The sequence below is a fragment of the Anolis carolinensis genome, chromosome 1, assembly GCF_035594765.1.
Source record: "Anolis carolinensis isolate JA03-04 chromosome 1, rAnoCar3.1.pri, whole genome shotgun sequence".
NCBI classification, from domain to species: domain Eukaryota; kingdom Metazoa; phylum Chordata; class Lepidosauria; order Squamata; family Dactyloidae; genus Anolis; species Anolis carolinensis.
The window spans coordinates 24,715,527-24,739,835 of NC_085841.1; the positions used below are offsets into that span (position 1 = coordinate 24,715,527).

The window sequence follows — 24,309 nt, forward strand, 5'->3', positions numbered from 1 at the left end:
TCCAAGATAACATTTTAAAAAGTACACGAAAATCACTTTCGAAGCGCTCCTTGAATGAGATAACTTGCAAAGTCGGTGGAGAAAGAACAAGTTCTCAAAGGTTTCTCCTTGCCTGCCATAAAGTGCTATTAGAAGTGGATTATGTGGCAGCAGAGAACTCTAGATCCACTTGGTCTGAATGGGGATTCTTTTAGAACCTGAAGATGGGTCGCACTGTGTAAACATGGCTGCAGAAATCTAAAGACAATGGAGAAGAACAAAAATAGTATCAAGTGGGGGTGAGTGGGTGGGGGTGACGATAGACAAGGACTCGCAGAAAGAAGATTGCGAATCAGGCCTGGGTAAACGTGGGCCTTCCTCCACCTGGAGAAAGGCCCAAGTTTTCCCAAGCCTGTCCTAGAAGCAGAAGCCTGTGATCAAACCTTCGAGGATTCTGCGGCGCGCCAAAGAGTTAAGGGACTAAAAAAACTTCAGGGCTGGTTTCGGGGAACCCATCGGTGTCGCAGCGCCCCCGCTGTCAGTCAGTCAGAGAACAGGCCCGGGTGGGACACAGACACAGAAAACACACACACATGTCCCACGCAGGCGCGCCTCCCCTTCTCTCTTTCGCCCTGTCAATCACAGCGGGAGTTTCTTTCCCTCTCCCCTTTCCCAAACTACTTACTCCGCCCCCCCCCGCCCCCCCTCCCCCCACCAAACACACTTTCTCCTCTTGGTAAGGTCCCAGCTCCGGCAAGAGCCCGCCCCTGAGTGGCTCGGAGGGAGCAATCTGTCAACCGATCCAGGGAGCCACCTCAAAACAGATCGGGTTACTTTTGACCGACAGCGGCGTCGCCATGGCAAATAATTTGATTAGAACGATTGTCTTCTCCTCGGCAGCCCCCCGGGTCGGGTAACCGGGCCAATCACGGCGCGGCTAATCACTTTTTTCATGCTCGTTTTGGAATCATATTATTAGGAAAGAGAAAGAGAGAGAGAGAGAGAGGGAAGGAGGAAGAAAAGAAGAAGGAAAGGGGGAGGAGGAGGAGGAGTGGAAGAGGAGAGCCGGCGAAAGAGAAAGGAGAGGAGAGAGGAGCCGAAGAAGAAGAGGTGGAGACTCAGGAAGAAGGGGGAGCGGCGGGACTCCTTGGGGCGACGTTACATGTAAGCGATCCTATCGCGGAAGGGATCTGGGGGGAGGAAGGGGGGTGAGAGAGAGGAACTTCACGACTGGCGGAGAAGCTCGGAAAGTTCCGCCGTTTCTCTTGCGCAAAGTTGCTGCTCGGAACTTTGGGACTTACAAAAAACAATCAGAAGCGCGAAGGGAAGCAGAAAGGAGAAGGCGAAACAAAGTGAAAGTGGGCGCTTGAGTTCGGCTCCAATCCGACGTTGGTGGAGAAGAAGCCTCTACAAGAGCCCGGCGGGGACTGAGCCCGAGGGTTCCATTTGCAAATTAGCCGCCAGGCGCGCTCTGTGGTTGGCTGGCCCCGCCGAAGCCCTTTCCTCATTGGCTGCGACGCGCCCGAGTGCCCCTTTAGCTGCGTTTTGGTGAAGATTCCATGCCCAACGGGACTCCACCCGAGGGGTCCATTTGCTGGTGAGGATTCTACCCTTAGCCCGAGGGTTCAATTTGCAAATTAGCAGCCTGGCGCGCTCTGTGGTTGGCTGGCCCTCTCCGAAGCCCTTTTCTCATTGGTGGCGACGCGCCTCAGTTGCCCCTTCTTTGCGTTTTGGTGGAGATTCCATGCCCAACGGGACTTAACTGGTGAGGATTCTACGCCTGGCGGGACTGAGCCCGAGAGTTCTATTTGCAAATTAGCCGCCGGGCGCGCTCTGTGGTTGGCTGGCCCTCGCCGAAGCTCTTTCCCCATTGGTGGCAGCGCGCCTCAGTTGCCCCCTTCTCTTCCTTCTACCGCCTCCCCGCGGTTGCTCCCGGGCGCTTGGGGGTTAGAGCCCTTTAATCCGGGACAGATGCGCTAAGAGAGGGCGGAGGCAACCGGAGAGGGGCCTAGGCGGCCCCCACCCACCCACCGAGGCCACCCTACCCACGACCATGTCCATGCTGCCCACGTTTGGCTTCACCCAGGAGCAAGTGGCGTGCGTCTGCGAGGTGCTCCAGCAAGGCGGCAACATCGAGCGCCTGGGCCGTTTCCTGTGGTCGCTGCCGGCCTGCGAGCACCTCCACAAGAACGAGAGCGTCCTCAAGGCCAAGGCCGTGGTGGCCTTCCACCGGGGCAACTTCCGCGAGCTCTACAAGATCCTGGAGAGCCACCAATTCTCGGCCCACAACCACCCCAAGCTGCAGCAGCTCTGGCTCAAGGCGCACTACATCGAGGCCGAGAAGCTGCGCGGGAGGCCGCTGGGCGCCGTGGGCAAGTACCGCGTCCGCCGCAAGTTCCCGCTGCCCCGCTCCATCTGGGACGGCGAGGAGACCAGCTACTGCTTCAAGGAGAAGAGCCGCAGCGTGCTCCGGGAATGGTACGCCCACAATCCCTACCCGTCGCCGCGGGAGAAGCGCGAGCTGGCCGAGGCCACCGGGCTCACCACCACCCAGGTCAGCAACTGGTTCAAGAACCGACGGCAGCGCGACCGGGCCGCCGAGGCCAAGGAAAGGTACGCCGAGGAAGGGAGGGAGGGAGGAAGGAAGGAAGGGCTCGCCCCCACCCCACGGGATACCAAACGGGATGGTTGAAGGGGAGGGGCGAGCTTCTTTTGTTAGTGAACTACAACTCCCTTATGCCAAAGTCAATCACCCCCAAACCCCGCCTGTATGCACAGTTGGCCATGTTGGGTCTGTGTGCCAAGTTTGGTGCAGATCCGCTATGGCTGGGGTTCAGAATACACTCTGAATGCAGGGTGAACTTCAACCCCCAGTTTCCCAAACCACTAGATTATGATCTGTTGGTCATTGGGGGGCGGGTCTGTGTGCCAAGATTGGTCCAGGTCCGTCGTTGGCTGAGCATCCAAAAATCAAACAGGATACAAAAGTTGAGCATCAGCAAATTAGGCAGCAGAGCGTGAGGTGCCCTGTGGTGTGGCTGGAAAGAATTCAGAGCTCAGGGCAGTCCAATCTTTTGAAAAAATCACAAAAAAGTTTTATTTACGATAATAATAATAATAATAATAAATAAATAAAATTTCTTTGTATACCGCCCTATCTCCCCGAAGGGACTCAGGGTGGTTTCCAACATGTAAGGCAAACATTCAATTGCCGGAAACAAAACTCTGCAGACAATACATGGAAATAAACATATTCAGCAATATAACACAACCTAATTAACTTAAACTAAATATCACCCTGAAATACCAAAAAAATCTGTTAAAACACACTAAAAGTAAAAATAACATATTTTAAAAAACCATTTCATTGTAGCTGCATCAGGAAAAGGTTCAACAAAGCAATGGCCAAAATTACAAGCTGAATGTAGCCAACTATAAAAACTCAGATTTTTTAAAGAGGCTTGCAGTAGAAAAGTATATCCATTCTCCACAACCAATCAGAATGAGAGCAGAAATAGAGAGAAGAAATAGACACATTCCCAACTGTCATGCAGGAGAGGGATATGGAGGAAGAGAACCCTTTAGCCTATACTAAGCAAACTAAACTATTCCTCATTGAAGACTTGAGACTTGAAGTGTGTGGGGTTGAATCCCAACATCTTTAAGAAAGGAAAGCGGGGTATAAATAAATATCATCATCATAACAACACGATTACGACAAAAGGACCCGGCCTGCCTTTCCCCCAGGAACCTCTGGGAGGGGGGAAGCATGGAATTATGGAATCAAAAAACTGGAAGAGACCGCAAGGGCCACTCAGCCCAACCCCATTCTCATTCACGAACACCTAGCTTTGAGTCTGCTTTAAGAGACAAAAGCGGGATGACGACAACAACAATAACAACAGCAAAAATAATATTATGAAAAGGGACCTGGCCTTTCCACAAGGAACCTTAGGGAAGAGGAAGCATCTTAAAGTTGGGAAAGACCCTAAGGGCCATCCAGTCCAACCTCCATCACAGAATCCAAACACTCCCCGCATATAGCCATCCGGCGTCTGCTTACAAAACTCCAGAAAAGGAGATTCCACTCCGAGGCAGCATTTTCCACCGCTGAACAATTCTTACCTTCAGGGAGTTCTTCCTAATGTTTAGGTGGAATATATTTTCCTCCAGTTTGAATTCATTGTGTCCTAGTCTCCAAAGCAGCAGAAAAATAAGCTCGTCCCCTCTTCACTGTGACAACTTTTCAAATATTGAAACATGGCTATCCTGTCTCCTCCCAGGGCCCTTCCACAAAGCCATATAACCCAGAATATCAAGGCACAAAATCCCACAATATCTGCTTTGGACTGGGTTATGAGTCCACGCTGTCATATATTTCCGTTCAAAGCAGAAAATGTGGGTTTTTATTCAGTTGTGTGGAAGGTGCCCCAGCCTTCTTTTCCCTGAGCCAAACACCGCCAGCTTCCTCTGGGTTTGGCTTCCAATCCTTTGACCGTTCTGGTTGGTCTCCCTTCTCGTTTGTCCATCTCCTTCTTGAATGTGGTGTCCAGAAATGGACACGGTGTTAGTCTAGGTGAGGTCTGACCAAAGCAGAAAAGAGTGGGACTAGGACTTTTCCCGTGTCTCAGTCTCTAGAGCAGCAAGTTACTCGCTTGGGAGCCCAACTCCTAGAAACTTTCAGTTCCGAGCCTTTTTAGGAAACTTTCCGGGAGTTTCCTAAGAAGGCTCGAAACGAGTCCCCAAAACGAACATTTCCCACAGGTCTTTCTGGGAATTGTCTCAAACAAAAAAACTTTTCTGACTCTTTTTAAAGATTTGTAGTGTCAAACAACTTTTCTCCGGGTGTTTCTGGAAGTCGTGGCCTCAAACAAATAGCGTTTCCCCGGCTCTTTTTAGTCTCAGAGAAATTACTCTCCCCCCAGTTCTTTCTGGGAGTTGCCTCCAATAAGGTTGACTCTGCAATATTTGGAGTTTTAGTTTCAAAGAAACAGTGTTTCCCCAGATCTTTCCGGGAGTTCTTTTCTCGAGCAAATAACGTCTTCCCAACCTTTTCTGAAAGTTGTGTCCAATAACTTTTACCGGGCTCTTTGTAGGCGTTGTAATCTCGAAGAACTAACTGCCTCCCTCGCCGCTCTTTTGGGGAGTTTTCCTCTCAGACGAACAGGCTCTCCATCGCTTTTTCTTGGAGCTGTAGGTTCAAACAAATCCAATTGTGGGCTTTCCTTCATAATTCAACTCCAAATTTATCTGCATTTCATCAACCGCAGTCTTTCTCAAGGAGCATTTACTTCGGAGAATGAGGTTCGAAGGTTGAGTCCGCCATATCTGAAAAGCGCTCTCGGTCCCCAATAGTTACTCTCAAGTAGGAATAACCGAAAGGAAAGCTCCTTTGGAAGGAAACGAGTTCCGTCCTCGTTTCCCGAAGGAATAGCCCAGCTGGAGCCGTTTCCTTAAAAACGAGCCTTTATTCTGTAGAACGTTTTCCTGAATGTAACGCAAGTCGCTCAGTTCTCTCTCCAGAATCAGCTAATGAACTTTTCAAGGACTGTTTTCTATTTAATAATAATAATAATAATAATAACAATAACAACAACAATAATAATAATAATGATATGAGGGGCCAAAACCAAATTTCGATTCAGGTTCTAAACCAGATCTTTGAAAGAAAGAAAAAAAAAACTAGTCATGAAACAATCAGGGCCAGCTAACACCTCCCAACAAAGGATTCCCCCAGGCAGAAAAACAGCCAGGCCTTGAAGTTGCAAGGCTTTCCAATGCTACTCAAGGTGATTAATTGCAACATTCACACTCGCCTGGGAAGACAAGAGTTCTTTCTCCCACCCTAGATATTCCACGGATATATAAACCCCACTTGCCTAGTTTCCAACAAACCCCACAACCTCTGGGCATGTCTGCCATAGATGTGGGCGAAACGTCAGGAGAGAATGCTTCTGGTACATAGCCATACAGTCCGCAAAACTCACAGCAACCCCCCAAAAAAACTAATTTGAAAGAAATGTCCTGGTGTTTAAAGTGATCAGGAGAGACGTGTTATATCTTTTCAAGGGACCTTTTCTTTCTGTTTTCACTGTAATAATAATTCTTGTTTAGTAAAAACGGTTTTAATGGGTAATAAAACACTTCATAGCTCAACCGTTTCGCTTTGCAGAAGCAGGAATTCTTTTATTTATTGCGGCAAAACTCATTGAATAATATCAGGAATCGTGACTGAACATTTAAGTAAATCCCATGAATTGAATGAGTTTACTTTAAGTGTAACTGGCAGCTGGATTTAAGTCAGCATGACACCCAAAAAACTACCGGGTGGATTAATACCTTGATTTGACCTCCTAGCTAGTAGCACATTGATCTTCAGCAGAATTCGCCCGAAGTCTTTAGAATTTTAGCAGATCCCAAACTCATTGTCATAATCCTGAAAAATATCGAGACATTCAGCATAGTATTCGCCCACCTCAACAGTCTTCCTCCAAAGGAGAAGGACGTGAAGGGCTGCGATCCTGTATAATATTTAGCTGAAAAGTAACATCGCACGCCAGTGGCGTTGTGGGTCTTATGCGCTGCTCCACTGATTTCAATGGCACCCGTGTAAGAACCAATGTAGCTCCCTTGATTTCATTGAGATCAGTTTAGGATCCAGTCTAGCTCTATCGATTTTAATGGGAGATTTGAAGGAACCATTGTAACTCTTAATTTCAATGGGAACCGCGTAGGAAGCAATGAAGCGTCACTGATTTCAATAGGACCAATATAGCCGAAAAAGAGGAGGAAGGGGTGATTTGGGTCCAGATTAGCTACTTTCAACTGGATTATATGGCAGTGTAGACTCATATAATCCAGTTCAAAGTAGATAATGTGGATTATGTGCTTTGATAATCTGGATTATATGACAGTGTAGAAGGGGCCTCCATCTCACAAAAACAAACCTCTGTGAAACGGATGCCCAGTGATCAAGTGATCAAAGCCACCATCCTGGACAATAAACTTTAAGACCATAATTATGATCCCAATTACATTCGACCAATTTTTTAGATGTCAATTTAAGAGGGTTCTCATCTCCCCTCCCAACCCTATATCTGGATCTGGGTCCTTCTGAAACTCTATACTTTCTTGGAGAGAAATCTCAATAGTTTCAATTCAGTTCTAAACCTATTCTCTGCCTAGAATGACAAAATGCAAGAATTTCGTCCAGCCCAAGAGAACCTAAAAGAAGCACCAAACCCTTTTTTTGTTTTTGGACATTTTGAAAGTTAGGAGGGAAATGGGGGGTGTTAAGGCTGCTGACCCACTGAATCACCTTGGTGTTTTCCATGAAATGACCCTTCCCTTAGCCACAGGTCATATCAAAATTTAAGATTTGGACCCCAAAACCTGTCCTAGACTCATACATGAGGTCAATTTATACATGGGGTCTTATATAGATATTATTCCACTCCTGGAATTGCCTTACCAAAGGGACAGTGAACAAATCAACCGTGATACAGTTGATTTTCTCTTATTGGAAAGTGGTCACTTACTCTAACAGGTGTAAAAGTGGCTCTATTCTAACCATGTGGATAACTTTTGAAGTTGCTGTACTTTTCACCTGGATGTCAGCCCAATAGGTGGGCATTAGGGAGTAATTCTTGGGTCTTGCCTGTATAAATAAACTAGGGCTACACATTATTTCCCAGGGCAAACTAATCTCAGACACAATCCTCCTTGAAGTTTATATTTGCAACAATTGCAATTGAATATGTTTATTCTCAGAGGGCTACTTTTCTGTCCAGGCAATAGATTTGTTTTGGATAGATTTTGACTTTTCTTTGAAAACTAGTACTAGGTGCAATTGTATTCCTTATGAATCTATCCTTCTAAGCTCAATGGGACTTACTTCTAGGGCAAGTGCATAACAGATAGTCCATTAATGCAGTTTGAAACCACTTTAACAGCTGTGGCCCAATGCTATGTAATCATGGGACTTGTCGTTTTTTAGAGGTCTTTAGCCTTCTCTGCCAAAAACTGTTGATGCCTCACTAAACACCATCCAAGATCCCATAGCATTGAGCTATATCAGTAAAAGTGCTGTCAAACTGCATTAATTCTATGCTGTAGATTCACTCATTGTTTTTCAAAAGGTATGTACTATTCATTAGAACCTGGAAAAGTTAGTTTTGGGCATCTACAACGCCCAGAAATATGGCCAAGGATGACAGTTCCCAAAAGTTGCTTCCTTGATGTCAGATATATAACTATTATTCTGAAAATAATGGAAAGCATCAACCAAAAAGCCTTTGAAGGGATGAAAACAGGACAAGAGAACGATTTAAAAGCATAAGAAAATAATGGAGGCAAACAAAGGCTGGATCTACACTGCTGTATAATGCTATGGTCAGTGTAGACCAGTGGTTCTCAACCTGTGAGTCCCCAGATATTTTGGCCTTCAACTCCCGGAAATCCTAACAGCTGGTAAACTGGCTGGGATTTCTGGGTGTTGCAGGCCAAAACACCTGGAGACCCACAGGTTGAGAACCACTGGTGTAGGCCCACATAATGTAGTTCCATGCAGTTTAAACTGCACTGTATGGGTGTACACTGACCATATAATACAGTTCCAGTTGGCATTATATGGCAGTATAGATCCAGCCATAGTCACCATGAGGTCAGAAAGTAGTCAGGTCTCTATGATAGAGGACAACCTCCCTTCTTTTTATGGAGCTGTCTTGGGCTCTTTATGTGTAACAGGAAAGGGTTCCTGCCATTGAAATATAGCCTGCAGAACCTAATGTTTGTTGGTGATCTCCTATCCAATACTAATCAGGGCTGGCCCTGTTTAACTTCCAAGATCAAACAGGATCTGCTGCCATAATATTATTGATGATGATGATGATGATGATGATACGTTTATTTCTTATCCATCACAACTTGTGGCTCAAAGAGCGTTACAACATAACTAAAACACATAATCATGATATTAAAAACACATATTAAAACATATTTATTCAAAATACATATGAAAATACGCAGAGCAAAGATTAAAACACAACACTGAGATTAAAATTCATGATATAGGCAATTTTTGCCATGTTGGGCTGTCAGTCCACCTGAGACCTGTTACTTGTGTGGATAGGCATCAGCAAGTACCCTGGGTTGATGAAAGAAACAATATGAAGGTGCAATGATACTTTAGAATGAATGTAGTTTGACACTACTTTAACTCCCATGGCTCAGTGCTATGGAATCATAGAAAATATTGTTTTTATAAAATATTTAGCCTTTTCTGCTGCACAGTGTTGGAGCTTCACCAGTTTACAACTTCTAGGATTCCATAGCAGGGAGTCATGGGAGTGTAAGTGGTGTCAAACTGCATTCATTCTATAATGAATTTTAAGACTAGACATGCGCCTAGTCTTAAAAGTCTAAAACAACTCAGGCAAGGCTCTTATGACCCCTAGTGGATTTCGAGGAAGTTTAGGGTAGGGGGTCTTGGAGGTTTGGGTGTGTTGAATTTGCTTTCTTTTTGTCCTGTATTTTCTGACTGACTTGGGCCTCTATTTTGAAGTTCTTTGCAGAGAAGAGAAACAGGACTTGGTGACAAAATAACCTCAGGGCCTTCTTAGGTCAGATCGACACTGCCCTGTATCCCAGGATCTGATCCCAGATTAACTGCTTTGAACAGGATTATATGGGTCTATGCTCCCAGATAATCTGAGATCAGATCCTGGGATATAGGGCAGTGTAGATCCAGCCTTAGCTGTCTTAAAATATATGAACAAGAAGGGTTTGACATCACTTTATCTACCTTAGCTCAATACTATGCAGTCCTGGAGTTGTTGTTTGATAAGGCAGCAAAACCTTGTAAAACTACAATCCCCAGGATTCCATAGCATTGTGCCATAGCAATTAAAGTGGTATCAAACTGCATTAATTCTGTAGTTGCATCCTTGGCATACTTTTGTAATGAGAGTAAACTACTGACTGGCAGCCTCTTGCACAAGAAATGTGTGCATGCTTCAAAGATATTTTGAAGAGTCCAACTGACCGCTGGGAGAAAATTCTGCACATAGTGGTCTGTTTTTCCTTGCTTTCCCCAACATGTGGGCCTAATAAAACAAGATACCATCTGATGAAGGCTGCTGGATCTTTCTGTCTCTAGTAAACAGAGGCCAAAAAAACTTCTCTGTGGAATGTGGACTGCAGTTCAGGAGTAGTGTTGGGTTTTGCAAAGGTGGATTTAGACTTAAGCTATGTAGGCTTAAGTCTGCAGCCCAATGACTATGTTTAAAGTCATTGGGCTGCTCAAAATAAATAAAATAAATAAACGCTGAATTAAAGAGGCTACTCAGATCCCTAGTGCAATCCCCCAAATAGAAGACCATTTCCTCAAATTCATGAGCAATTCTAGGCAGGGTAGCATAGAAATTAAACAAGTAAAGTACCCCTCCGGAATGTGATTCATTGTGCATCTACAGTGTAGAATGAATGCAGTTTAACACCACATTAGCTTACCTATATGAATGTCTAGGAGTTGCAGTATCACAATCTCTTTAGTCTCATCAAATTTCAACACCCAAATTTCCATAACATGGCATATAATGTGATGTCCAACTGCATTAACTCTACAGTGCAGATGCTATTTGAAATAGGGCAGCAGAAGCATCATGGACATTTATAAAGGCCCTTCCACACAACCATATAACTCAGAATATGGAGACAGAATAACCCACAATATCTGCTTTGAATTGGGTTATCTGAGTCCACACTGCCATATATCCCACTTCAAAGCAGATACTGTGGGATTTTCTGCCTTGATATTCTGGGATATAGGGCTGTGTGAAAGGGCCACTATACGCACTTACTTGGAAGAAAATCCCATAGGACTCTCTAGGGTTATTTTGAGTGCCCTCAACATTCACAGGCATGGTGAAACCCTAATCCCAATGTCGGTTCCACAGAGCTTTGAAAAGGAGTTAAAGTCGCTTTAAATCCAAAGGTCTACATTGTAGAATTAATGCACTGCATAACACTCCTGGCGCAATGCTATGGAAATAGCCAGGCTTTGAAGCTGCAAGGCTTTTCAATGCTAATCAAGCTGGCCAATTGCAATATTCACACTTGCCTCAGGCAGGCAGGAGTTCTTTCTCCCACCCTGAACATTCTACAGATATAAAAACCTTGGGTGGCTGTGAGTTTTCCGGCTGTATGGCCATGTCTCAGAAGCATTCTCTCCTAACGCTTCGCCCACATCAATGGCAGGCATCCTCAGAGGTTGTGAGGTTTGTTGGAAACTAAGCAAGTAAGGTTTAGATATCTGTGGAAGGTCCAAGGTGGGAGAAAGAACGATTGTGTATTGGAGGCAAGCGTGAATGTTGCAATTAATCACCTTGATTAGCATTGAAAAGCCTTGCAGCTTTAAAGCCTGTCTGATTCCTGTCTGGGGGAATTCTTTTTATGGGAGGTGTGAAACCCCATTTGCCTATTTTCCAACAGACCTCACACCTCTGAGGATGCCTGCCACAGATGTGGGCAAAATGTCAGGAGAGAATACTTCTGGAGCATGGCCATACAGCCCGGAAAACTCACAGCAACCCAGGATTATTTGACTTCAAAAACTCAGTTCTCAGCTTTGTCGGGAAATGATTCAAACCCACTTAGCTGAAAGGAATGTATGGCTCCATCTACTCTGCCAGATAATGCAATTTGAAACTGCATTATATGGTCAGTGTAGACCCATATAATGGCGTTTAACTGCACTGAGCTGCCTTATATAGTCTACACTGATCATATAATGCAGTTTTCAAATTGCACTATATGGCAGTGTAGATGGAATCCAAGAATAAAGTGAAATAAGCCAGTTCAACTTTTCTCCCAGAGCAAACGTGGCACAAAATAGGGTTCAAATCTTAAACGGAAGGCTTTGCTTCCCAAAAAGGGGGACTACAATTACGGTATGTCACAGCAGCCTGTGACAACATTTTGCTTCAGAACAAAGCCATCCAAAGCATTTTGCTGCCTGAGGCTTCTTCTCCAAACTGGGAGATATAGTCATTTTAGCACCTGAGGAAGAAAATCCTACAAAATTTTCTCCCTGACTTCGTAGAAATTAGCAATCCCTAATTACATGACAAACGCTTCGCAGTCTTTTGGCCTCAGGACCAAATCTTCTGCTTAAAGCAGCTGCCTCATTACCTCGTGTAGTGGGACAATTTCTGCCTCCATGAATTAATCTTTGCTCAAATGGCCAAGGCATCCAAGTGGATTGTAGAAATGCGGTGGGGGCCTTGAAGAATTTTATGCTGCCCCTCCCCAGGATATTTCTTTAGACCCCACATTTCTAGCCTTGCAAGCAACTTAAAACTTCAACCGAGCACTTAGGAATGCAGCTTAGGCGTTCAGAGAAAAGAGGCAAAGTAGGAATTAACTTTCTCAGTGTCTCACTGTTTTGCGATGGTAGAAATTAGGAAAGAGAGGAAAAGTTTAAGGGGGGGGGGCAGAAAAAGTCTTCTTCAGCTCAAGGTCTCATTGTAGTAGGAATTATTATTATGATGATTTGCCTCTCAGTCCTTCCTCCACACCTTTGTGAATCCAACCTCTGCCCTTGGTTCTTCTGCAGGCTGGACTTGGATTTAACAGCAACAAGAAGCCTGTTCTTAACACGAATTCTAATGGGTTCCATGCATTTGAAAGTATTGATATCCGCACCAAGAGCGCATCTACACCACAGAATTAATACAGTTTGACAGCATTTTGGGTGCCCTGGCTCAATGGTTTGGAGTTATAGTTTTGAAAGATCTGTACTGAAGAGTGCTGTTACCTCACAAATTACAACTCCCCAGAATATACAATATTTGACCATGTGTCAAACTGCATTAATTCAGCAGTGTAGATACAATGTGTTGTCGAAGGCTTTCATGGTCGGAATCACAGGATTGTTGTGAGTTTTCCGGGCTGTTGGCCATGTTCCAGAAGCATTGTCTCCTGAAATTTGCCCACATCTATGTATATACCTCACAACCTCTGAGGAATGCCTGCCATAGATGTAGGCGAAACGTCAGGAGAGAATGCTTGTGGAACATGGCCATACAGCCCAGAAAACCCACAACAACCCAGCGTGGATTCAGCTTCAGATGCACTTCTCAGGCCCTCGCAACAATGCCATATAAAATCTGCTTTGAACTGGAGTATACTGCAGCATAGACTTATATAATCCAGTTCAAAACAAATAATGTACAGTATCTGCTTTAATAAACTGGATAATATGGCAGTATAGAAGGGGACTTACACTTAATTTTCGATTCAATGGGAGAGGTCTTATATTTTCTAGAAAGTGTGCCTTCCATCCTAGAATCACCAGTGCTGTACTCATTGATTTGGAAGGATGTCTCACTGAACTCAAAGGGGCTTCTTTCTGAACAGGCGCAATAAGGTTGTGCATCTGTGTGTCTTCATGTTACCTGTCCATTTATGGCGACCATGAATTTCACAGGGTTTTCTTGGACACAGGCTATTAAAAGGTGGTTTGGCCAGTTCCTTCTTCTAAAATATAGCCTATAGCACCTGGTCCTTGTTGGCCCATCCAAACACCAATGAGGGTGACCCTGCTTAGTTCCCAGATCGGGCAGGATCCTGTGACTTTAGGGTATTGGTCCCTCTGAGGAAGGATAGGAAGCATGTGCTGCGAATATTTTATGATTCAAATGTGGAGGGAGACCTTCTATACGTTTTAAGCAACAACCTGGAGGGTTGCTGTAGTTTTCCGACTCTACTGCCATGTTCCAGAAGCATTCTCTCTTGACCTTTCCCCCACATCTATGACAGGCATCCTCAGAGGTTGTGGGGTCTGTTGGATACTAGGCAAGGAAGGTTTATTTATCTGTGGAAGATCCAGGGCGGGTGAAAGAACTCTTGTCTGTTTGAGGCAAGTGTGGATGTTTCAATTAATCACCTTGATTAGCATTGAAAGGCCTTGCAGCTTCAAGGCCCAGCTGATTCCTGCCTGGGGGAATCCTTTGTTGGGAGGTGTTAGCTGGCCCTGATAGTTTCATGTCTGGAATTAGAGTAAGTAAAGACTTTCTGTATATATTTCAGATTTCAATATTAATGTCAAAAATACATAGTATGATTTTACATAGGATTTGTGTTGTTCTTTATTTACCTGATTTTAGAGTGGGTTTTTTTGTTTTTGTTTTTTAAAAATCTAGTGGCTAGATTTTGTTCATTTTCATGGTTCCGTCCTTTCTGTTGAAATTGTCCATATGATTGTAGATTTCAGTGGCTCCTCTGTGTAGTCTGACATAGAATGGTTCAGCATTTCTGTGTTCTCAAGTAATATGCTGTGTCCAGGCTGTCAAAGGAGGAAACCATGCTTCAGCTGAGCATTTAGAAATACGTTTTAGGCATCCAAAGGAAAGAGGAAACAGCAATATAAACTGAACATCATTTATCCGAAATCCTCTGAAATTGTCCACAAGGGAGGCTGATGTTTTTCCCCTGATAGTTCAATGATTACAAACTTTGTTTTATGCACAAACATTCTTAAAAATGTTGTGTATTAAATAACCTTCGGGCTATGTGTATAAGGTATTATCAACATAAATGAATGTAGTGTTTGGACTTGACAAAATCCAGAATCCTATATTTATTTTTCAATTTATTTATTTACTGTATTTATATGCCGCTTTTTCTCACCCCAGGGGGGACTCAAACCAGTTTACAACATAATAATGGCAAAATGCAATGCCTAACGTACATATAAAACCAAATCATAAAATCTAAACGAGAACCATATAACTATGCATTGAAATCATTGAAACATAAGGTCGCAAGGATTTCGGACAGGGGAGACTCGACCTGCAGAAGACTTTCCAGGTGTACTGTTTCCAAGGACTCCCTGAAACGCTAGAAAGTGGGGACTGAAGGAAAATGTAATAGAGGGGAAACACGCACACTTAGCGATGCCTCTGGCTTACTCAGAAGTCAGTCCCGCTGCTTTCAGTGGGCTTACTTTCAGTTTCATGCATCTACACAGGGGATGCATCTACACACTGTTGGATTAATGCAGTTTGATGCAACTTTAACTAGTGTGACTCAGTGCAATGGAATCCTGGAATTCATAGTTTGTGTACTCGTTAGCAGAGAAGGCTAGGTGATGATATTTGCTACCCGCCTTCTCACTAGAGACAGGGTACAACATGGTTAAATACCTTGTAAAACGACAACTCCCAGGATTCCATAGAATTGAACTATGGCAGTTAAAGTGGCGTCAAACTCGCAAGCAAGATCCTTACAAGTCAATCGCAACTTTCGCCTAATGTAGGTTAACTATAAATCCCAGCAACTACAACTCCCAAATTACAAAATCAATCCCTCCCACAACCCCACCAGTATTCAAATTTGGGCATATTGGGTATTTGTACCAAATTTGGTCCAGATCCATAGTTGTTTGGGTTCACAGTGCTCTCCGGAGGTATATGAACGACATCTCCTTTAAATCACTGTTAATTCCGCCTAAATCCCTCCAGTATTTTGTTGGTCATGGGAATTCTGTGTGGGAAGTTTGGCCCAATTCTATCCTTGGTGGGGTTCAAGGCTCCTTGGTTGTAGGTGAACTATAAATCCCAGCAACTACAACTCCCAAATGTCAAGGTCTATTTTCCAAAGCCCCCACCAGTGTTCACATTTGGACATATTGAGTATTTGTGCCAAGTTTGGTCCAGATCCATCATGGTTTGGAGTCTACAGTGCTCTCTGGATGAAGATGAACTTCAACTCCAAAATTCAAGGTCAATGCCCACCAATCCCTTCCAGTATTTCCTGTTGGTCATGGGAGTTCTGTGTGCCAAGTTTGGTTCAATTCCATCATTGGTGGAGTTCAGAATGCTCTTTGATTGTAGGTTAACTATAAATCCCAGCAATTACAGCTCCCAAATGACAACCCCCCTCCAACCCCACCAGTATTCAAATGTGGTCCAGTGAATGAAAATACATCATGCATATCAGATATTTACATTACGATTCATAACAGTAGCAAAATTACAGTTATGAAGTAGCAAGGAAAATAATTTTATGGTTGGGAGTCACCACAACGTGAGGAACTGTATTGAGAACCACTGGCCTATAGGAATGCATGTTAGTGTTGTAGAGTTATCAGAGTATCCCTTGTCCTAGGTGGGGCACGAAGCTAGGATGAGCCCAGAAACTGAGCAGGAAGGCAAACAGAGAACAAATAATAAGTCCCAGGATCTGGTTTCAATTCAATCTACTCACAGGATTGGTCGAGTCTTGATATTTTGTAAGACTACAGAGAGACAAAGAAAACGTGTGTAGACCAATAGCTAAAGCATATGTGGTAATTCTCATCATCACACTAGAGCTTGGATCCAGTTTAAATCCACTTTAGGGAGGAGCTATTAAACAGCTCAGCCAGACAGGTCCTGGGCCTCGCCAGACTACAAACCCCAGAATTCTGCAGGAGGCAGAAACCGGATTTAAAAGGGGTTAATGAGGCTGTAAGGCCTCAGCAAAGAATGTAGGCAAAGAGTGTTTGTTGTTTCAGTGGATGTTCTTAGAGTCTAGCACGGTATGTAAACATAACATAAAATGGGGTGGGCTGGGCACATGATATTGTAGTCTCAGCATTTATAGCATAGAACCAATGACAGAGTTCAGCAAAGCAATAAAGATATCAGAAGCCATAGGTAAGATATCTGTCAACTATTGCCAAAATGGAGTTAATCAGGCTAATTACACTATGTAACAAAATTTGGAAAAACAAGCTGTTCCTGGTTTGAAAGTGTTAATTTCCTGCTTAATTGTGCAGTACTTACTTTGAAAGTAGTTGTTATACTCCAGAAACTTCGTTTATATGGCTGCCAAAAACGACGTTGAACTGTTGGAAAACTAGCAAAATGTGCTGCAGGATGTCCCACAAAAGCATGCTGGGCCCATAACCCTTTGCTGGGGAATCAGAGCTGTTAGGCTCAAAATAACCCTCATCTGGGGTGATTCCACCATAAATAAAGCAGAGCACCAGAAGGAAAGTTCATAGCCAGCAGAAACAGACATGTGAAGAGCTGGGATAAGCTTCTATTCCTTAGGATGGGTTAGGATTGCAGAGTCAGAACTTTAGGTTCAAACATATTTATTGAAGTAAAAGAAATACATTATTGACAGAAAAGGCCTTGGAGCTCTCTAGCTTATTAAATCTCATCTTCGAAAGAGGTAAAAGGGTAAAAAGTGCCTGCAGCTACATTTTGCACCCAACACTATACTTACCAGAATTTGTCAGAGTCACCCAAAGCTTGGGAAAGTTACCTTTTCGGATGGCAACTCCCCAGCCGGCGTGACCAAAGAATTCAAGCTCTATAGTCATCGAGTAACAGGAGAGAGAGAGCTTTCCCTTTTAGAAAAGGAGTCCTCCCCACCCAAGGAAGTCCTTCTTCCTCTCGCCCTTAGGGATCTTAGAGAGAGGAGGGATTTGTTTCCTTTAGTTCCATCAAACCTCGCTTTTTACGGAGCCAGCTGCAAACTGTTTACAAGACTCAAGTCCCATCCAATGATTCCTTTGAGAGCAGCTGTATTTTCCTTCCCCTTTTCTCTGTTTTTCTCCCGAACTAAAACCTCGATTTTAGCTCTGGGAGAGAATCCCTGCCACCGACCCTTGAAAGCGGACACCAGGCAAGAGCCAGCATGGGGTCGGAGTTTGAGTGCGGACTAAATGCAGTTTGACACCACTTTAGCTGGAGTCATGGCAGGACTCGCAGCCGTACAAGATCTTTAATCTTGGGTTGCTGTGAGTTTTCCGGGCTGTATGGCCATGTTCCAGAAGCATTCTTTCCTGACGTTTTGCCTGTAGGCATCCTCAGAGGTTGTGAGGTCTCTTGGAAACTAGGCAAGTGGGGTTTATATATCTGTGGAAGGTCCAGGGTGGGAGAAAGAACTCTTGCAAGTGTGAATGTTGCAATTGGCCAGCTTGATTAGCATTAAATAGCTTTACAGCTTCAAAGCTTGGCTGCTTCCTGCCTGGAGCATCCGAGGTTGGGAGGTGTTAGCTGGTCTTGATTGTTTCTTGTGTGGAATTTCCCTGTCTTCTGAGTGTTGTTCTCTATTTACTGTCCTGATTTTAGTTTTTTTTCTCCCACCCTGGACATTCCACAGATAAATAAACCCCACTTGCCTAGTTTCCAACAGACCTCACAATCTCTGAGGATGCCTGCCATAGATGTGGGCAAAACGTCAGGAGATAATGCTTTTGGAACATGGTCATACAGCCCGGAAAACTCACAGAAATCCAGTGATTTCGGCCATGAAAGCCTTTGACATATAACCTTCTTTGTCAAAGTGTGCTGGTGCCTCACCAAACTATAAACCCCAGGATTCCATAGCTTTTAGTCATAGCACTTAAAAGTGGTGTCAAACCGCAGGAATGGTTCTTATGTAGAAGCAGCCCACTCTGGGGCTCCTTCAACAGCTAAATAAAACCTCACATTCTTATTACTTCGTTTAACAGCAGTGTGGACTCAAATAATCCAGTTCAAAGCAGATATTGTGGGATTTTCTACCTTGATATACTGAATTCAAACCCCTGGCAAGTTACACTCCCCCCCCTTTTGTTGTTTGCCCTCCCCCCGCCCACTTCAACAACCCTGCGACTGACAGGCTGCCAGGATGCCCAGACAGCTACAATTCTGCTTGGCTATTGCTAACTTAAAACTCATCTACACTGCCATATAATCCAGTTTTTGAATCCAGATTATCTGCTTTGAATTGGACTATATGGCAGTGTAGACTCATATAATCCAATTTAAATTAGATAATGTGAATTATCTGATTTAACAATCTGGATTATATGGCAGTGTAGAAGGGGCCCAAGAGAGAAGGTTGCCCGTTTGGGATGTTTGTAAACCACTTTGGAAAATGTTACTGGGAATTTTCCTCCCCTGCCATTGAAGTGCCTTCGGGATTGACTGCCTCGAAAATCCAAGCTTTCTGTGTGAACTGGGTTTTAGATTCTCATCCAGCGATTGCCATGAGTTTATTTACTTTGTAACTGCCCATAGGATTCTATATATAGATAGATTCTATATAAAATGCCAGTGTAACCTAGGCCCCTTCTACACTGCCATATAATCTAGATTGTTGAAGCAGATAATCCACATTATCTGCTTTGAACAGGATTTTATGAGTCTACATTGTCATATAATCCAGTTCAAAAAAGATAATTTTGGAAAATGGCATTTATATATTTTTTAGAAAACCAGCTTTTGGAGATCATAACTTTAGAAAAGCATGATCCTTCAGAGAAGAGCCAAAAACCCTTTAAAGTAGAATCTTCTCTTGTGGTATACAACCAGATATAATTGTGCAAGGCAATGATTTCAGTTGTTAGACTGAATAACCGGTTATCTCTGCTCTGTTAGGAAAACAGAGATTTTGCCAGTGTATAAAAACAGCAGTGTTTCAGAACTGTTTTTTAGTGCCAAAAATATATACTCTCCCATGAAACAACTTGTTTTATATAATGCACCCAAGAGACAAAAATGAAGTAGACTTTGATTTACTCATAACCTTCATGTGTTCAGCATACACAGGTACAAAAATTATCAGTCCAGTTTCACATATGTTTGAGATAATTCTCTGTGCCATCCGGCCAGTGCATCTCCCATATAACAAAAACAGCTATCAACAGGTCACATAGTCCAAAGGAGAGAGAAGACAGCATGTGATCTGAATGAAGCCCCTTATATAACTTCTCAGGAACCAGAGAGTAAAAAGGACGCTCATACCAGAACTTACATACAGGAAACAGTAAGCAACAGGATCATAGATAAACAGATTACTAGAGGCGCCTTGAAGAAGATTGTCATTTCCAACAGATAATCTGGGTTTTACATGGTAATGTAGAAGGGGCCTTAATGTACCCAGGCAGAACAGAAGAATGCAATATGCTACTTAGGAGTTTGGTGCTTATTGGAAATAACTGCACCCCGTCCCTGGGCACAGATTCCTTTGGAAATAAATGGCAATCATAACCTTACTGTAAAGGAAAAATGATCCTTTGGCAAATGTAAATCTCCATTAACACGTAGAGACCACGTTTTGAAAACAATTAGTCAAGAAAAGCATGACCTTTTTAGAAGTCAACACTTTGAACAAGTGATATTCACAAGCATTCGTGTAATGGCACACAAGTAACTCAGCTGTTAAACTGAAGAACCATGTCTTTGAACTGCCAAAGACAAAGACATGCCACTACAAAGATATATTTGGTTAGCAAAGGATGGTTGTTTCTTTGAAGTTGAAATTGCAGTTGCAGTTGCCCAAAAGATATACACTCACTTGAAACCTCTTAGTTTACAATATGCACTCAGAACAAAGTCTTCTTTGAAAAATAACATATCTTCTTTACTCACAAACATCTTGTATTAATTCACCATACAGGCACATTTCTTATTAAAGTTCAGTTATAGATAGGATGTCCTTCTTTGTGTGTTGATTACACAGGGCATCAGTCTTAATCAATAGTCCATAGTCTTTAGGTATAGTTGTACTCACTGGAGTCCATAATTATAAAGTGTCTATTGAAGTCCTAAAGCATACTTCTCTACTAAAGTCCGAAAAGCAACATGCATCCACCTCCAGTGAGGTCTGGTGCAAACATGCATCCACGTCCACTGAGGTGTAAAGCAGACTGAATACAAAATGGAGTCCTGAGTCTGAACATTTTCAGTATAATCACATGTCTATCACCAGCAAATCAACATACACATAGAATACAGGTTAGCAACTATATATATTAACAAAACGAATAATGAAAGGCTTGGGAGGTTGTTATTTCCAACAGTTTGCACTCTCGTCTAACCTCTCTCTCTTCCCAATCCCTTGCCCCCTTTTCAGGGAAAACAACGAGAACTCCAGCTCCAACGGCCACAACCCGCTCTCCTCTTCCCTGAACGGCAACAAAGCGGTCTTGGGCAGCTCTGAAGACGAGAAGACGCCCTCGGGGACTCCGGATCACTCTTCGTCCAGTCCGGCTTTATTGCTGAATTCGAACCCAGGCTTACAGCCGCTCCACAGCTTGGGCCACCCGCAGGGTCCTAGCGCCATCCCGGTGCCCAGCGCGGACCCTCTGCACCACCACAGTTTGCAAGACTCCCTCCTCAACTCCATGTCCTCCAACCTGGTCGACCTCGGCTCCTAAAAACCCATTCACACAGAGACGAACTCCACCCGCTTGTGGCATCCGCGACGGTCTCTAAACCAGGGTTCCCGCTCAGCTGTCTCCTTTAACAAAAAGCATTTGAAAAAAATCAAAAGGGATGGCAAACTCTTTTTCATACAGGCTTCTTGTCTCGCTTTGGATCAGTAGCTGTCTGGCAGGAGAGGGACTCATTGGGAAGTTAGAAGTAAATTCCGGGCTTTGATTTGGGGGAGGAAGGGTTTGGCAGAGAAATAAGTGACTCCTCTTTAGGAGTTTTGTTTTAAAGACAAGCAGTGACTCAAGAGGACAGTGCAGAAACTAATAAGGAAGGAAGAGAACTAGCAGGTTAGAGTTCACTAGCCTTCTGGTACCTGGTTGGATCCAGGCTTTGAGTGATCACTTTATTAACCGGCCTGTGTGCTTCAACCTGATGTGCCGGAAACAACACATGAAGCTTTTCCAGAAATAAAAGTGGGAGGAGACTAAGGTCCCTTTCATATTACACAGTTATAGCACTATGATTCCTCTTTGACTGCCATGGCCGAGGCGTGTAGCTTGGTGAGGCACTAGAACTTTCTGAAGGAGAATGTTGTGTGCCTTCAAGTTTCCAACTTATGGCAACCCTAAGACGAAGCTATCTGGAGGTTTCTTGGCAGGATTTGTGCAGAGGGCATTGCCTTTGCCGTCCACTGGGGCTGAGAGGGTGTGACTTGCCCGAGGTCACACAATCGGTTTCTATATGTTGAGGACTCTGAGCTGTTAGGCTCAAAAATAACCCTCAGTTGGGGCAATTCCACCAAAATACAGCAGAGTACCAGGAGTAAACTCCATAACCAGCAGACACTTATGTGTGCTGTGAAGGAAAAGCTTCTTAATCCTTAGGATGGTTTAGGATTGCAGAATCAGAACTTTGGCTCAAAAATATTTATTGCAGTAAAAAGAAATACATTCTTGATAGAAAAGTTTTGGAGTTAACTACTAGCTTACTAAGTCTCATCTTCTAAAGAAGCTAAAAGGCAAAAATATCCATGCAGCTACATTTTGCCTAGAGCAGTGGTTCCCAACCTTTGGGCCTCCTGGTGTTTTGGACTTCAACTCCCAGAAATCCCAGCCAGTTTACCAGCTGTTAGGAACTGTGGGAGCTGAAGTCCAAAACACCTGGAGGCCCAAGGTTGGGAACCACTGACCTAGAGAGAGGCAAAATATGTGTCCTCACTGCTTCTGCCATGGAAAACCACTGAGTGACCTTAGGCAAGCCACACTCTCTCAGTCTTAGAGGAGGGCAAATAAATCTTGCCAAGAAAATCCCATGATAGGTTTGCCATAAGGTGGAAACAGTTGAAGGCACACAATACCTCCCAGAGTCTTAGTCCAACAGTCAAACCACTACTTTGGTTCTCTGTGTTTTTCTTACACATCAGCAAATACCAGGGTTTTGGGAAAATGTCTCTTGCCCATCCTGGGGGTGTTTTTGGCAGGTTTAACTCATGCTGTGGTTCCTAGTGGGAGAAAAGTGGCCTCCAGATCTGCCAAGGAATCTCCTGTCATAGAATTATCATGGTTAGAATTCAGAAATCTGATTCAAAGTCCATGGCCCTTCCTGGTGACAGTGAATTTCATACATCTATTCATCCTTGCTCATTCTGATACATTAATCTTGCCACAAATGTTGGACAACAACATCCATGATTCCCAGCTAGCAGGCAATAAGCTGGGGTTGACAGGCTAAGCCCTCCAGAGAGCACCAGGTTCATGTAAAGATGTAAAGGTATGCAGACTTGTTGTTACCTTTTTGGACTACAGTGCCAGGATTCCCTAGTCAGACATAACCATTGGGGATTCTGAAGAGGTAATCCAAAAGGTCACTTTTCCAAGCCTTTTGGGACAACAATACCTGGATCAGAAGCACGGTTTACTGCCAAAGCTGGTAAATCCACTCATTCCTGTGTGTGACTGTAAATCTGTGTTTGGGAATAGGAATCAGATGAAATTATTGATCTGGGGACAGACTGCTTTCATTTGCAATCTGTATTAATTTTTTCAAAAAGAACCACACAAAGCAACTTTATGTAGGTTGTGAATGCCAGAAAAATAAGGGCAAAACATTACATGATAGGTAGGGAGCAGAAAGCTGGGCTGGAAAGGGAAGAGACCACTTCCATCTCCCAAAAGCAGCTGTCATACCTGTCTTTTACAGAAAAGCAAGCTGCATTCAAGCTTATCAAGAGCTGCTGGGATCAGACATGCCCCTAGTCCTCATGAATCTCCATTGCTATGCAAAACAAAAAGAAAGAAGAAAAATGGGAAAGGAAGGGAGAAAGAGTTTATGTTGCCTTCACCTTGTTGATTTTTTTTTGTATTGTTGCTATTTTTAAGTGGGGACAGCAAACAAAACAAATCCTGCGATTTATATGTCACTTAAGTCAGAGTTTGCCTTCTACAGATTGGGTCACCGGAGGCTCAAGTATCGGCAGTTGAAGCTGGGACATTTGGGTTGAGGTCATCGACTCTGCGGGCTTCCTTCTGCCTCAGTTCCCTCATCAGTAAAATGGGAATAAGGGAGAACTACCTCACAGGGCTGTTTGTGAGGATAAAGACTGTACAGCATTTTGCACATTTAACATTGAGATAGCCTATATCACTCATTATTATTCATAATACTTGTGAAGTCTATGGGGCCAGTCCCCTGCCACAACACTATACTTAAGTGGCTTCCAGGTTGTATTCTTTTGCTCCATGTCTGAACGGCGGGGAACTCTTGACCCCCACCCAAACCATACAGGGCCATGAGTAGTCTTTATATCTCTATCTATCTCTATCTATGTATCTATATATCATAAGCCGTTGCTGCTCATTGAAACCCAAGGAAAATTACCAAGCGCCAGCAAATCCCTCCCCAATCTGGAATTTTGTGTATTGTTTATATATTATGTGAATACGGTCTTTGGAAAAATATTTCTGCTTCTATTTTATAATAAAACCAAGAAATCCAGCCTACCATGGAAGAAATGACAGTTTCATTCTTAAACACCATCCAGCAGTATCACTTTTAACTATTATTAGTGAATGTACCTAGCATTTCTCAGACATGCATTTTCTGAATATACAATTCTGTGGAGAACTAAATTATT

General features: G+C 43.6%; 2 protein-coding genes across 2 annotated transcripts in view; one reads left to right on the forward strand and one right to left on the reverse strand.

Moving 5' to 3' along the window:
- Positions 1 to 24,309, reverse strand: part of camkmt (calmodulin-lysine N-methyltransferase) — a 796,752-nt gene that overhangs the window by 52,209 nt on the left and 720,234 nt on the right. The window lies entirely within an intron of this gene.
- On the forward strand, positions 1,928 to 24,175 carry six2 (SIX homeobox 2). Its single transcript, XM_003225172.4, has 2 exons — positions 1,928 to 2,592; positions 20,875 to 24,175. Exons 1-2 carry the CDS (start codon positions 2,033 to 2,035, stop codon positions 21,176 to 21,178), a joined length of 864 nt encoding a protein of 287 aa, XP_003225220.1. The 5' UTR covers positions 1,928 to 2,032; the 3' UTR covers positions 21,179 to 24,175.

Coding starts and splice junctions, on each gene's coding strand:
- six2 (XM_003225172.4), top strand. CDS start 2,033: ATGTCCATGCTGCCCACGTTTGGCTTCACCCAGGAGCAAGTGGCGTGC. Junction 2,593..20,874: donor GCCGCCGAGGCCAAGGAAAG/GTACGCCGAGGA, acceptor CCCCCTTTTCAG/GGAAAACAACGAGAACTCCA.